Raw genomic sequence first — 15,551 nt, forward strand, 5'->3', positions numbered from 1 at the left:
CCCCAGTCAGGTCGGTGGGTTTTGGTTCAGTCACGCTCCACTGTCCCATTATTATGACATGTACATAGTGTACATAGCTGGTCCATATTGTCCACTAGGATCACATTTTCTTTCCTCTTGAATATGTTTCTCCTGGAGTTAGAGTATCTCGTTTTGCTTGCTTTTTTGTGAATTTGCCACTGAGTTTATCCCCAGACTGCCTTCCACTGTGACTGTGTTTTAACACATCAGCAAGTCTGTTACTGTGATCTCTTTTCTTGGAGGCCTTTCTCTTGGGGCCCCCAGCCTGCTACTCCGGTCTGAATTTGTTTAAGTCTTGCTGAAAAGTTGGAGTCGTGGGGTGTCCCTTCTCTGTGTTGGATCCCTGTTTTCCTAGATCCCTGGTCTCATATCTTGAGAAGGAATTCATGGGTGTAAACCTGTCTATCCTCATGCCCAGTGGTTTGCTGACTTAAAGGTTATAAACATATCTTAGAAATCATTTTTCCTCATTTAAAGGCTCCATTGTCATCATCTTTTCAGGGTTACTGTTGAGAAGTTCACTGCTCTTCTGATTGCCTGGTCTTTATAGGAGATCTGCTCTTTCTGGAACTTTCAGGATCTTCTCTTTATCACAGGTGTTCTGGGATGGTATCAGTTTGTCTTCGTGCCAGGTACTTTGCCGGTATTAAATTTACCATTTCTATCAATACTAACATTTTACATTGGAGTTTTTGAATTTATTCTTTGGAAGATGCAGAATTATCTCTTACCTCTTAAAATGTTCTTCTACTCCCAGTGTCAGTCTGTTTCTCTGAGTTCCTTTTTTCCTGTTTTGGTTGCTGCCTTTTATATCAGAGATTTTCTTCAAGCATTTATCTGTCTCACAGTTCTTGGCTGTTGTATGTGAACTGCTGAAATGTTGTGGGAGCCTCTGGACTCATAGCGGGACACGCAGACCAGGGGGCTTCACTCTGGGAGGGCGGCTGGAGGGGCTTGGTCTTTGGTTACCACAACCAGCTGGCAGTGTCTGTGGTTCTTCCTGTGACATGTTCCACCCAGGGGGTGGGTGAGAAGATGGACCGGTGACAGCTAGTGTTCTGGTTACTCAGGAGGAGAGGGGTCTGGGAGGAGAAACGGGTGTACTGTGCTGCTTCCGAGCGAGGGGCCTCGCTCGTCCTCTGCTGTGCCTGACCCCCCTGTAGCTTCTCTGTGTCAACATTCCCATCTCTGGGAAGCTGTCCAGGAAGGAGGATGGCCAGCTGTGAGAGCCTGCTTCCCATGTATTCTCTCCCCCTCCTTTCAGACGTATCTGACACCTCTAATTGCTGAGCTCTTCTGAGGTTCTGTAGCATAAATTGGCTTATCTCAAAGTTGGTGCCTTGCTTTAGGCATTTAGCAGGCATTTGAGTATTCTAAATTATGGCTGACATTTTTCCTCTACTCTTGTCTTCTGTCCTTTTTCTATCTTTTAAGAGTTTACACCTTTCAAAAATAATTTCAAGTCCATTTAGTGTTGTTTTGGAAAGAAATGAAGATAAACACGTGTTTAAACCACTATGGCCCACTACAGATCTTGCTTTTAAGTTACTCTCTATTTATCTGTGTGAAATAAATTTAAGGTAATCATTAGGTAACAAACCAATGGAAATTTTTTGCAAATGATTTCCTTAAAGAAATAGGTACTTTTCATAGATAAATAGATAATGTATTCATAGTACTGAGAAAAGAGAGTAAATGTAGTCTTGGGCACCTGGTATTGCTGGCACGTTCTCTGGCCCCCTTGAGGAGTTCTTACAGATGTAGAAATTGCATATTGTAGTCTCTCTGGGTTTTAGACAGGGCGCCACCATACTTCCTTCCTCAGAGGTGTCCACACATTTCTGTATCCGCATGCCCATGTACTGGGCATATTCACATGTTGAAAACAGAGTCAGGAGAATCCGGGAGATTCATCTTTCTCTTCTGAATATTAACCATACCTCAACAAAGATAATCTTGCAACCTAAAACATCTCTGGGAATCTAAAACGTTGTATTTACTGCTCAGGCTTTAGTTGCAACATAATATGCTTATATTTGAATATACATTAACTGAAATACATTTCTTTAAAACATTCTTCTCAACTTATTTTTGGTTGACCAGCTCTCTGAAAGTCCCAATGTTCTTGACGATTTTTCTTTTCCCACTTGTTGCCAATGTAATTAATTTAGCATTATTGGCTTCCTTGAAGGAAGACTATATCTCCTGCTTTTTTAAGGATCATATTTAATACTTTAAAATTTAAACTTTTTGATAACTTGCTTTACAACTTTAACTCTTTAAACCGTTCCATACTACTGAGGTACCAGGGAATACATATGGAATGTAGCTTTTGTTCCTTTAAAAAAGTTAGTTCTATCACTTACAGGACTGTGACTCTTGACCAGGCAACGGATAGTGCAAAAATAATTGGAAGGGCTGCACTAAACATGTTTCATACAATGAAACTCAACATATCGGACATGAGAGGGGTGAGTAGTAACATATTAAAACAGGATTTTCTGTAATGTTGTTCTTATTTGAGGGTTGATCGGAGGGTGGTCATGGTGCCGTTCAGGGGGTTTATATGCAGCTTTTGCAGCTCCACTGATGAAATACAAGAGAAACTGAAAAACGACTTTCTCATCTGAGCTGGTCTCCTTATTTAAGAATTCACATTTGTTCTGAAATCTGTTTTCTGCTTAGAATAGTAAGTATCATATCTTGAATTTTTATAGTGCCTTTCTTTTAAACAACCAAAGACCTATCTTAACATGCGTTATTTGCTTCCTGCTCTGGTTCCCGCAGAAGGAGACGGGGCTGGAGGGCGTGTGAAGCTGCAAATGTTTCTTGACCTTTAAGGTTCTTTTTCATCAGAAGTTTGTTCTGATGTCTGATAAACGATGATCTAGAAGGGAGAGTTTACCATGGGCACGTGAGGATGCATGATCAGTGAGAGGGCATCAAAAATGTGAAAGCCTTCATTTTCTTAAAGATTAACCTTTGTAGGTTGTGTGTGAGTAAAGGATGGTTACTCGCTTGGTATGGGTGTTGTGGAAGGATTAAAAAGTCACTAAGCCGGCCTTCCCTGGTGGCGCAGTGGTTGAGAGTCCGCCTGCTGTTGCAGGGGACACGGTCCGGGAAGATCCCACATGCCGCGGGGCGGCTGGGCCCGTGGGCCATGGCCGCTGAGCCTGTGCGTCCGGAGCCTGTGCTCCGCAACGGGAGAGGCCCGTGTACCGCAAAAAAAAAAAAAAAGTCACTAAGCCAACAGTGATGATCCTCCTCCCTGGAGTACTGTCATGGGCAGGGGGCGGTGCTTATCTGTGCGGATACCTGCCGCGTACCCACTGCCCACCCTACCCCCACTCCCGGTTTTTATTGACAAAAATGATAGGTAAGGTTGCAAGTAGACTGTCCCCTGGTTAAATTTTGTTCAAGTTTTATTTTAAAAACTTAATTGGGACTTCCCTGGCGGTCCAGTGGTTAGGACTTGGCGCTTTCACTGCCGTGGGCCCGGGTCCAATCCCTGGTCAGGGAACTAAGAGCCCACAGGCCGCACGGCGTGGCCAAAAATAAACAAACACAAAAACTCAATCGATGACTTCAGTGGGTACAGTATTCCACTTTTTTGGAGTTCCTGATTTTGAAGAGATAATGTTTGGGTAGATTAGATACTCTAAAATTGAGAGTAGCTAGTATAGGTAGTATAGAAGTTGTTTTTGTAATAAATTGTATAAAAGGCTGTTTGAATTTAACTTTTTTCCTAGAAACCTATTTTATTCTGGTTCTAGGTTGGGATTCATGTGAATCAGTTGGTTCCGACTAATCCAAACCCCTCTGCATGTCCCAGTCGCCCGGCAGTTCAGTCAAGCCACTGTCCTGGTGGGTCACACTCTGTCCTTGACCTCCTCCAAGTTCAGAAAGCTAAGCCTACGGAAGAGGAGCACAAGGAAGGTCAGTGCTCGTCAGCGTGGTTCTCGTTTGGAGCTTATACCATCCGGAGTGGGAAGTTAGTGTACAGGTCGTCCAGCCTTGCTGCCTGTGACTCTCAGAAACACCCTGACATTCTGAATTATGATGAATCAGTAATAAAGCCTTATCTGTAATGGATTAAAGTGCACCCTTCCTCCCCTCCCTCCCCCTCAGCGAAGAGGCTATTTTACGTCATTTCCTGTGTTTTCAGTATTTCTGGCTGCTATGGATCTGGAAGTTTCATCTGCCTCTAGAACTTGCACTTTCTTGCCATCTCTGTCTTCACATCTGACATCAAGTGTCAGTCCTGTTACTACTAGCAAAGCCGAGTCCTCAGGGAAATGGAATGGTCTACATTCTCCCATCAGTTTAAAATCAAGACTTAACCTGAGTATAGAGGTCCCATCACCTTCCCAGGTATGTATTTATAGTTGTAAATATGATGTCAGTGCAAAAGTAGTTTTACAGTAGGAATGATGTTTTTAAGTTATCAGTACAGCCAAGAAAGGGAGAAAGGGCAGCTTGACAGGGTGGATCATGGTGTTAGTTCCAAATGGGAAACAAGTTCAGGGCAAGATTGTGCTTTTGCAAAGATTTGCGACTCTCGCGGGTTGTAAAACATGGATGAGAAAGCCCGTTCTGTGAACTGCCACTGTCGGCAGCCTCTGGACCTCCCTCTCACAGTTGTGATCACATGGACACAGCTCTGGTCAACAGCACGGCTTTGCTGCTCATTAGTAGAGGCCTTTTGTCAAAGGTTTCTCTTGCATGATTTGCAAACAGTTCTCTCTATAGGGTAAATGATTTTCCTAACACCAGCTATTAATTCCATTGGTGTGGTCTGTAAACGTGGTATGCTGTTGGCATTTTTGCTTCTTGGAAACTTTACATAGCACTTTAAGCTCTGTTGGGAAAATCAGTTTTCTCTGTTCCCCTAAGTGGTGGGATGTGCTGGCTGTGAGGCCAGGGAAAGGGGCGATTGAGAAATGCTTGCACTAGGTCCCTGGTGCTGGCGAGCTACCCCAAAATGGTGGCTCCTAGCGAGGTAAGACTGGCCTACCGGCGTATGGTAATTGCTTGTTTTCAAAGGGATGGATGGGCAGAGGATTCTAGTGTGTAGGCTGGAGAGTTGAGCTTCTGGAATCCCTTTTTCCTAGCTTGCTGCTCAGACGAATATAATTTATATTTGGGGGCAGACAGTCTCCTGTCTGAAAGGTAAACAAGCCTCTGACCCAGGACTCTTGACCTCATCCCAGAAATGGACATGCACCTTAGGCACTGGCCACTTCCCCTGGGCAAAGTTTAAGATTTGAGCTTGACAAGGGCCCGCCTGTCTGTTCCTGTGCAGGAGGTTCAGTGAGGAGATATGGCTGAGCTGACCCTGGGGTACCGGCCAGGGGCCTGCCCTTGTCATCTCGAGTCCACACATGACCAGCCAGGCATCAGTGGCAAAAGACCAAGATGTTTCAAAAACGTGCTGGTTTGGGGGTGGCTCTCCTAGCTTAATGATCTGCACCTTGTGTTCACTATCCATGATGTTGCAATGGAAAGGAAGGTGGGGCATGAACTCTGGAAATGCATCATCTCAGCATCTGTCTGGTGTCTTACAGCTAGATCAGTCTGTCTTGGAAGCGCTTCCACCTGATCTCCGGGAGCAGGTGGAGCAAGTGTGTGCTGCGCAGCAGGGGCAGCCGCCTGGCGACAGGAGGAGAGAGCCCGTAAACGGCTACAGCACAGGGGTGTTGCCACAGCCAGCTGGGACAGTGTTGTTACAAATACCGGAACCTCAAGAATCTAACAGCGATGGGGGAATTAATGTAATAGCCCTTCCAGCATTTTCACAGGTGAATTGAATTGAGGCCCTTCTACCATAGTGTGAATATCCTCGGCCATCTGGCTCCCAGCTCCGGGCACTTCTTTTCCTTTTCTCCTTTGCCCCTTAACCTCCCAGTGGCTGACTCCGTCCCTTGGTGGAGGAGGGATGGCCTGTCTCCGCATCACCTGCGGGACACAAACTGACAGAGCAGCCAAGTATGGACAACAGAGGGCAGAGAAGAGGGAGGCTATGGGGTGTGGGCGCTCACAGCTTCCACCCCAAAGACAGAAACACTCTGTTTCATTGGCCTGAGAAGACCCTGGGCCACACTCAAGTGCCAGGGTGAAGATGTGTAACCGTACAGTAGGGACAGTAACACAATCAGAGTTTGATGTTTAAGAAAAACATGACATGTGCACCTGTCTTCTTGCGTTTTGCTTCTCATTTCCTACTAGTGCTTCTTGCCCTGGTTGTTCTGCACAGTGTTTTTGTTTTGTTTTTTTAATTAAGTCAATTCACATTCAAAGCTGTATTCCTTATTCTCACCCTATAACCTTGTGAGGATTATTTATGAGCTTTGACACTGAGGACCTAATTCATACAGATCAGAAAAGTATGATTTGAAATAAAGTCTATTTTGTGAAAAATATAAACCAGCCGCCTATATAGATAGAGTCAGCTCAGGTTTGACTTTGAACTTTCTCTTTTCCACCAGGTGGACCCTGAGGTGTTTGCGGCCCTTCCAGCAGAGCTTCAGAAGGAGCTGAAAGCAGCCTACGATCAAAGACAAAGGCAGGGAGAAAACACCCTTCACCCGCAGCAGGCCAGCACATCCGGTAAGCTTTGCAAGTGACACGTAACAGAAGTGAAGATGTGAGACATGAAACTGTTGTTTGATTGTTGTAGTATATATATATGATGGCCCAAGTCTTTAAGCTGTTAGTCATGTTCAGTGCTCTTCACATCAGGGGAACGGAACTAGTACGCAGTACAGGTTAAGTGCTGTCAAGAGTCCTAGGTGGATTTGTATCTGTAGCTTCTTGACTTAAAAGTCTGAACAAGCTATTACCCAGAAATCTTTTGAATTGATTATCTGTCAAGCCAGTTGTCCTTTGAGACCGATCCTTCAGAGGATGTAGGTTTAAAGCCCAGAATGTGAAGATGGTTTCTGAACATGTGTCACAAATACCACATTTAAAATGAAAACAGAATACTGCCCTGCTGAACTGCTGGAAGGAATTCGCCTGTGAGTTTTCATTGACTGCTGCGAGCCCCGTATAGACTAGCAGGTCCCAAATGTCATCAGTAAGTGGCTGAGCAACCCTAGGAAATGCGGGGCCACCTCAGGGAGGCCTGTGCTGTGTGCGTGCGTGTGTTCAGGGCTGCTCTTGGGAGGAGGAAGGGGCCCGTGCTGCTCTCCAGGCATGTTGTGTTGAGGATCTTATGTCCATCTTCTTTTAGTGCCAAAGAACCCGCTACTGCAGTTAAAACCAGCAGCGGTGAAAGAAAAGAAAAGAAACAAGAAAAAAAGCTCCATCAGTCCCCCCAGAAAGATTCAGAGCCCTTTGAAAAATATGCTGCTTAACAGTCCTGCAAAAACTCTGCCAGGGGCCTGTGGCAGTCCCCAGAAGTTAGTTGATGGATTTCTAAAACATGGAGGTCCTGCCCCTGAGAAACCTCTGGTAATTTCTTTCATGCTTTTTAAACTTTGACCTTCTCCTTCCATCGGATGTTTATGTACTCGATGTTATGTAAATATAGCACTTTCTATTATTTGTTTTCTTAACAGGGAGAACTCTCTGCTTCCACTTCAGGTGTTGCTGGCCTTTCTGGTTTGCAGCCTGAGCCGTCTGCGTGTGTTAGACCCCCAGCACCCAACCTAGCTGGAGCTGTGGAATTCAGTGATGTGAAGACCTTGCTCAGAGAATGGATAACTACCATTTCAGGTTGGCCTGGCTGGTACTGAGATGTGATGTCCTATGACTACAGAACATGAACTCAGCTCTGTAGAGGAACTATTTTCCTAAATCGAATGAGCGTAAACCAGCCCCCCCCCCCCAACCTCCTGACCTCTGTGGGCAGCTCGGAAAGGTTCCTTACCACAGCCCACTCGTGTGGCAGCTCTGAGTCACTATCGTAGCACATAGTTTCCTTGGTCCCTGCAGATCGCTGCCCTTTCTCCTTCAAAAGCATAAGTTGGTCCTCATTTGAGATTTCTCCCCTCTCTAGATCCAATGGAAGAAGACATTCTGCAAGTTGTGAAATACTGCACTGATCTAATAGAGGAAAAAGATTTGGAGAAACTGGACCTAGTTATAAAATACATGAAAAGGTAACTATTCGGTGCTTTTACCCAAAGGGAAAAAAAGACAGCATGTCTGTCACCACAGCTACTGGAGGGAGGTGATGAGCCAGCTGTGCCCTTTCTGGCCATCAGTTACGGTATGGTAACTGCTCTTCAGCATTACTGAAAAGGGAAGCCCTGTATTTTGAATGCCAGAGAAAGAGGTGCCGTAACATTGACTGGGGAGCATAAAACGGTCAAAACGACGAGATGCTCCTCCTCTCAAGGTTTATAGAGTTTAAACCATAGAAGTACGTTTTTGAGTGTATTTATATAGAGACGTTAAAACCCTAAATATCAAATATATGTTAAACAAACAGATTCTTGAAGGAATGGGTCTTCCCTGATCGCTCGTCTCTCCTCACCTGCAGGTTGATGCAGCAGTCGGTGGAGTCGGTTTGGAATATGGCATTTGACTTTATTCTAGACAATGTTCAGGTGGTTTTACAGCAAACGTACGGAAGCACATTGAAAGTTACATGAACATTACCAGGGAGCCTGCTGCTCTCCGCTAGCTGTGCCATAAGTGCTTGTGAGGTATTTGCAAAGTGCATGATAGTAACGCTCTGAGTTTTATAATTTTAAATTTCTTTTTAAGCCACGTGTTTTGTACATTTCTTTTCAATAAGTGCCAAATTTGTCAGTATTGCATGTAAATAACTGTGTTAATTCTTTTACTGTAGCATAGATTCTGTTTACAAAATGTTTGTTTATAAAGTTTTATGGATTTTTACAGTGAAGTGTTTACAGTTGTTTAATAAAGAACTGTATGTATATTTTGTACAGGCTCCTTTTTGTGAATCCTTTAGGAAGCAAATCCTGAACTATTACGGCTGGACCGTTACACGCTTCATGCTAAGCTTTGAAATGCCTGAGGGGGCCCAGACTGGTGTTCTACTTGTTCCAAGCAAGGGTAAAGAAAGCTTCCAAATACTCTGATCACGCCTGACCCAAAGCATGAACACAGGAACATGTTAAGAAAATCTTCTTTACTTCTTCCAAGTGGAGGAATTTACATATTTTTGAATTAGAACACACACACAATTGAAGATTAAGTTTTTCCTGGGAAAAATTATGTCCCCCAGATGGTTTAGAGGTTTTGTCTTTGCCTCTACTGGCCCTTGAGAAACTTCAATCATAATGAAGAATGGTCCAGATTTTCAAATGTATATAAAAGTATTTTTCTATGCTATATGTTATGCCATAACACTTTAAAAATATTTTATAATTCTATGCCAGTGAATACTCAGGAACATTTTCTTCCAACACCCCACACTGACTTCATTCAACACTGCTATAAATAGGTAGTCAGATATTAGGGATCTGCCAGAAGAATTACTCTGATGCTAACAGATCTCTTACCTCAGGGACCCACTTCCCACATTCTTCAGGAAAACCATAAGAAACTAGCTTCAATCAATCAATCAGACTAATATGAAGAAACCACTATGATGCCTCTGTAACAACTCAGTGTTTACACTAAAGTCCAAACAGGTAATCAACACCCTATTGATTGTCTCATCAGAAAATGTATGCATGATGGAATTTGCTAGGACAAAATAGACCAAGATGGAGGTATAAGAATTCCTAATGTTAACATGTGCTGGTACACAAGGTATGATAGTTAATAAAAATAGTTTGAGAGAACAAGCTGCACGGGGATGGAGACTCGCAAAAGAGCAGCTACGCTGACATGAAGCCTAGCAGAGCTCGCGGGTCAACGTCTGGGTTCTTTATTGGAGTTCAGAACTGTGCTGATTACAGTGGACTCTCACGACCACACAAGCAGTAAGTAGCAGCCAGTTTTGCTTTACACCGTGGTTTCACACAAAGCAGATAAATACCAGAACACCTAATCTTCTATCTTAAAAAATTCCTAAGGGCATATGGCAGAAGAACGCATGGGGGGAAAGAAAAAAAAACCACCACTGTGGGAAGGGTATGCATAAATAAGTATTTCTTACCTCAAAAAAGTCCCAAGTATCAGAAAATCTGCAGAAGCTTGGTTAATCAAATACTGCAGTACTGATTTAATCAGTATAAAATTGAAAGAGCTTTAGATCTGTAATAAAAATCCAAATTTGGGGAAGGGCAACCTTTAAAACAGCAGCCAGTAGAGGAGGACTGGGAAAGGTGTGGACGAGTGCGCAGGCACGCCGGAGCTGTGGGGACGTGTAATCGACCACTGTCAAACCAGTGTAAGTTTCTTGGTTTCTCATGGAAAACATCTTATACGCCTATTTTTTTTCCTTCTATGCTTAATTAGTTCATCAGTTTTCAGATAGGTCCATTCCATTTTTTGCCTTGTTTTTCTTGGTAGTATTACAACATCATTTTGCATTTATTCCAATTCCTGACCCGTGTGGAAAAATTAGATGATTTCAAATACTTTCTTCAGCTCCACAATAAGCTGCCAGTCACTCTTCTGCATCTCGTCTCTGAACCAGTCTTTGAGGGCGTCGATGGACTGCCTGCTGATCTGTAAGGCCCAAGGCACACAGTGAACAAAACAATGTAACAAGTGCCAAAGAGGAGCATGTGGCCCCGGAGTTTGTTACCAGATCCTGCTCATCACAGATGGAAAGCTCAGGCAGAAACTGCCAAAGCAGAGCCTGCCTGCCTGCATTTTCTGGGAGCAGAATGCCAGCACATCTGTTTGCTGGGGATCCGACCTAGAGTCCTAGCGGGCACTCTGTCAGGAGGCCAGGCTACAGGCCAAGCCCTCAGCTCCTGAGTAAAGGCCATCAGAAGAGCCGACGGCCCCCTTTCTTAAAAGGGGCCACTTTTGCTGAGTGAGATACTTACCTTACTGACGATAATATCTGTAGCTTCAAAATGTCTTCCGTACATTTTGGGAGATTCACCAGGGATGGGTTCTATTTTGACACAGACTTCCTGTCCTTTTTTTGCAACATCCACTTGTTTATGGTTTACTTCAATACTTGTTACTATTCCAATGTCAACAAACTGTAAAGTAATAACAGAAACTACGATGTGGGCAGAGGAATCGTGGCAGTCACAGGCGCCCCAACTGGACAACTGATGTAACTGGAGCGAATGAGCCAGCTGCAGAGCCTGGGCCCTGGGCCCCTCTATCACCTTGGTCTCTGGGTCTCTCCGCAGTGTGATTTTTCTCACTGGAGAACTGGGGGTGATACCACCCCACCCCGTCTGCCTTCACAAGATGGCTGTGAGGACAAAAGGAGGTCGCTCGTGTGCTTTGGGACACGTGGAAAGTGCTCTGTCCATCCGACGTGTTTCCACCCTGCCCTTCCACATGACAGCTCCCAGAGTAAGAGAGGCCAGCAGGCACACAAGTTCTGAGTCAGAAATGAGCTTGGGGTGATGGGGATGCAGGCAGAGAGGCAGGGACCCGTTGTGTGGGCCCCGGCGGCCATGCTGAGAACTCTGCTGCTCATTCTGAGGATGCGACCTGACCTCAGTCACAGTCTGGGGAAGGCAACAACAACAACATCCCACTCTGCTGCCTGGGCAGCGAGAGTAAAAACAGGTAACCTGGTTTGGCCGAAGCCACACAGGCGATCACTGCTGTCAGTAAGTGTCCTAGCTTAGCCACTGGCAGAGAAGCATGACTCCTAGAAGCAGTGAGTCACAGCACTCGGAGGACGTCAGGTGCCGTCTCCCACTAAAGGAACCAAGTCTGGGGCAGGGAAAGTCCTAGACGAGCCTAGAGCACCTTACTGCACCACAAAGGAAGAAAGGGCCCCAAGTGCTATGTGCAAGGACACAAGGCAGCTTGAATGGGCTCCCAGTGACCAAACGCTGGATAACGGGGGTCTCAAAAAAAAACCCGGCGTGTTTCAGATACCTAATGAAAAGGCCGGGGTGGGGGATGGTTCTTTACAGAAGCGTGTGGGAAGGGGGATCACAATACTGCCACCATCCATGTCATAACTACTCAGGCGAGGACTGTCAATGGTGGTTAAAGCCGCTGGGAAGCTCACAGGGACTCTCAGTGCTCCAGGTGACTGAGTCAGTACAGCGGGCGAGGATCTGTCTCTGATGGCGATGCTGAGCTGACAGCACCTTCTCTGATCACCCAAGTTTGCACTGCGACAGTGACAACCCGTGTGACAATTCAGAGGCACGCAGGAGCACCTGTGTGCACAGTATCCTTCCCAATCATTCTAACTTGCATCTAGTCACAAGGGAACAACCAGACAAATCCAAGCTGAGAAATCATCTGTGGAACTGCTTTAAAAAGAATGGCAGACTGTTCATCATTGAGACTAAAACACTAATAACCAAATGCAGTGCACCTCGAAGGAGCCCTGGGCCAGGTCAGCAAGCAGCGTTACTAAAGACATTTGGGACAATTGGTAAAAAGTGAATGTGAACTGTGAACTACAGGATTTTATGGAATTAATGTTATTTTCTCTTAGCTATGATGCTAGAGGAAAGACATGAGTGTCCATTATACTATTTTTTAAGCTTTCCCCAGACTCAAAACACCAAAAACTTTTGAAGGGCAATAATTCTGCAACTTTCATTACCTGAAGCACTGACACCAGATGCTTGAGAATCAACACTGATTAAGGAACACTGATACTGAATTTGTATAAATTACAGGAGGTGACAAGCTCTGCTTGATTTCAGTTTTTTATCACTCTTGACTCCCAGAACTGCTTTAAGAGATGACACACTTTCTAAAAAGTACAACCAGAACTTACATTTTTGCTAGGCACGCACATGGGTGTCCCCTGCTTCACCTGGCCTGCTTCCACAGTCACACCCATCACTATCGGATCTCGAGAATTGAAAATAAACTGAGGCAGAATTTTTATCTTGCAGGGAAATACTGCTATGTGTCTAAAAGGAAAAAAGAAAACCCAAGAATTTTTAAGCTTACAAAATCACTTCGAAGCATAAAAAAGCAAATGCAGGTGAATATGAGGCTTCTTCTCCCCTCAGCTGAGGGCAGCAGGAAGGCCACACATCGGCGCTCAGGGGTCCCTAGGGTGCTGCATCCTCTCTTCATCCTCCTCCCTCCCCTCAAAGCAGCTGCATCACAGGAGCACGTTGGGCCCAGACCAAAGGCTGAGCCCCGCCCCTGAAGATGGAGCTTGAGTGCCTCGGTGGAATCCACCATCAGGTGTGTCCTGGGGCCCGTGTGACGCCTATTCTGAGGACCACACTGGTATCAAACCACATCCTCCTTTTCTCTACCACGTTCCCAAATCAGTTGATCCAAAAGGACACTATTTCTGTGCTTATGAAGCATATGCTTAGAATGCTTTAATGGTTTGTAGCATTTTCTTAATCAAACTTCAGTCTTTCCCCTTCAGGTTTCATGATCTAAAGTGAGCACACCTCAATCTAAATCCCAGTATTTACCAGTCTGCTTTTAAAATGTACTTCAGACTGAGCCGTCCCTCCCTCTGGTCACGCTGGTCTGAGCCTCCACCACGTCCTGCCTGGACTACGGGGGCCTCCGGACAGGCTCTAACCAGCAGCCCCCTAAACCCCGCCTGTGGCCTACGGGGTCCTACAGGATATGGGTGCTGCCAACTTCTCTACCGCAGCTCCTGCCACCCTCCCCGAGGGTCACTGTGGCTGCCTCCACCTCTGAACACGGCCCTGCTGGCCGGCGTTGTCCTTCCACCTGACACCTCCCGGGTGTCTGGGCGGCTCGCTTCACTCTCCCCAGCTGAGCTGCCTCCCCACCACACTATTAACCACAGCTCTCCTCGCCTTATCTAGGCCCTGCCCTACTTCATCCTGCGCTTATCCCAACTTCTCATGTGTTCTTCACTTGTCTTCCCCTAAGCTCCGAGAGGCAGGGACCTGGTCAGGTCCATTGACAAGGGCTCCCCAGCACCACAGGCTCTGTCAGGTTTGCTCGAGGAATGACACCTGCCAAGGAATGCCTCGCCTCCTTTCTCTTTCTAATTTTCCACACTCTCACGGTGTTACCTCTATTCCATGCAACCCCAGATGAGGAACTCCAGCAAGATAAAGTCCCCAGATGTAGCAACTACTCACCCATTAACGCAACCTAGGTCTGCCAAGTTAAAGAAAATTAAAAACTAAGCAGAAATGTTACAGAGAGGATTCGTTCACACACTGCTAGAGTGTCTCAGGTGGGCCAAATCTGTGGCGTATAACACACCACCTGAGGATGCAGCTTCCGGGAGACGAGCGAGTGCCATGCTTCTGTTGTTTACACACCTGGCTGGTATTTGGAAATCCTCAAATAATCAACTTTATTACCAAAGATCCAAAGTAGGTAAAAATCAGCAACTTACTTAAATTCTTCTTGTTTCTGTTTCTTGTAGTCTTGTCTATATTTCGTAAAGGCATCAAATAAATGATAAATAATTTCTGCACTAAAAATTCTAACTCCTAAACCGTCAGCCATTTCTTGCGCATCCCGTTCAATTCTCACATCAAAGGCCAAAATTACTGCATACCTAAAAGGTTAAAACACATCAAAGATCATTCAATGAAACACAGACCATGTCATAACAGTTCTACTAAAATAAAATAGATAGGCAACATAAAAGCCTTTACAGCAGAAGAGAAATTACTTACTGAGGATCATGTTCCAACATCACCGAAGCCTTCATAACATCTTTTTTATGGACTGGACCAATGTTAATTCCTGCATACTGTAAAAAGGGAGTTTCCTAGTTTAACTGCCTGTGTTGGGTAACAGGAACAGCGCCATAAACTATGCCGACCACTGACTCTCGTGGAGTCGGGTACCATTACTTACGGGCACTTCTGATGTTTTCAGAAATTCAAGTAGAGCTTCCAAAGATCCCAGTGTAGATGCCTGGACATAGACTCCTTTCTCTTCTAATTTGATAGCATTTAGTGTCTGCTTTAACTCATGGATCAGTTCATCCTTGAAAAAAGATTACATTTGACAAGGTTATAAATACACCTCTATCTCAGCAGCCTAGAATTAAACTGTTCCTGTTTTTGATTAGGTGTTCATCTGAAAATAAGAAACCAAGGCTTAGGACGGGCAAGGCATGGCAGAACCTGTACGGGAAAGGAAGGAGAGATTTGGCGGCCATAACTGAGCTGTATCCCACTTCACCTCTGTCTATGTTAGGTTTACTAATGTCGAAATATGTTTAACCTCTGCACCACTTGGCAGAGTAGATGGGTGAATGAAATGACGTGATAAATAAGAATCTTCTAAATTTAAATAGTACTACATGAATGTAATATGTTACAGTAGCCCAAAGGTATTTAATGATGAAATACCCTAATCTCAGCAGCCCTTTACTCCATCATCACTCCTTTGAAGGTGAAGAGATTTTGACCAGAAATAAGTAAAACAACCATGTCGATGCCATTAAAGATGTACAAGTCCACCCATACTCAAGACTGGCCACAGGGATGCCTGCCCTGTTCTCATAGGCCCTAAGGGGGCCGATTCCCTGG

The 15,551-nt window shown here is 45.0% G+C and overlaps 2 protein-coding genes across 16 annotated transcripts in view; one reads left to right on the top strand and one right to left on the bottom strand.

The window, feature by feature from the left end:
• REV1 (REV1 DNA directed polymerase) overlaps window positions 1-8,916 on the top strand; it is an 84,253-nt gene extending 75,337 nt beyond the window's left edge. For 7 of the 8 annotated variants that reach the window (XM_033401797.2, XM_049696204.1, XM_033401799.2 and 4 more), the window contains 9 exons: window positions 2,390-2,492; window positions 3,795-3,957; window positions 4,187-4,392; window positions 5,586-5,819; window positions 6,507-6,627; window positions 7,253-7,473; window positions 7,581-7,737; window positions 8,021-8,123; window positions 8,507-8,916. In XM_033401797.2, coding sequence (XP_033257688.1) covers window positions 2,390-2,492; window positions 3,795-3,957; window positions 4,187-4,392; window positions 5,586-5,819; window positions 6,507-6,627; window positions 7,253-7,473; window positions 7,581-7,737; window positions 8,021-8,123; window positions 8,507-8,618 — 1,420 coding nt within the window. In that variant the 3' untranslated portion in view covers window positions 8,619-8,916. Of the gene's footprint in view, window positions 1-2,389; window positions 2,493-3,794; window positions 3,958-4,186; window positions 4,393-5,585; window positions 5,820-6,506; window positions 6,628-7,252; window positions 7,474-7,580; window positions 7,738-8,020; window positions 8,124-8,506 lie in introns of those variants that run through there. The other variant, XR_004475639.2, reaches the window with a different exon arrangement.
• Window positions 8,917-9,109: 193 nt separating this feature from the next.
• The window catches only part of EIF5B (eukaryotic translation initiation factor 5B), a 69,314-nt gene continuing 62,872 nt past the window's right edge, over window positions 9,110-15,551 (bottom strand). For all 8 annotated transcript variants that reach the window (XM_033401794.2, XM_033401791.2, XM_033401790.2 and 5 more), the window contains 6 exons: window positions 14,872-15,003; window positions 14,688-14,764; window positions 14,402-14,566; window positions 12,827-12,965; window positions 10,941-11,102; window positions 9,110-10,614 (listed from right to left, as the gene is read on the bottom strand). In XM_033401794.2, coding sequence (XP_033257685.1) covers window positions 10,507-10,614; window positions 10,941-11,102; window positions 12,827-12,965; window positions 14,402-14,566; window positions 14,688-14,764; window positions 14,872-15,003 — 783 coding nt within the window. In that variant the 3' untranslated portion in view covers window positions 9,110-10,506. The remainder of the gene's footprint in view (window positions 10,615-10,940; window positions 11,103-12,826; window positions 12,966-14,401; window positions 14,567-14,687; window positions 14,765-14,871; window positions 15,004-15,551) is intronic.

The sequence above is a fragment of the Orcinus orca genome, chromosome 13 (genome assembly GCF_937001465.1).
Source record: "Orcinus orca chromosome 13, mOrcOrc1.1, whole genome shotgun sequence".
Taxonomy (NCBI): Eukaryota; Metazoa; Chordata; class Mammalia; order Artiodactyla; family Delphinidae; genus Orcinus; species Orcinus orca.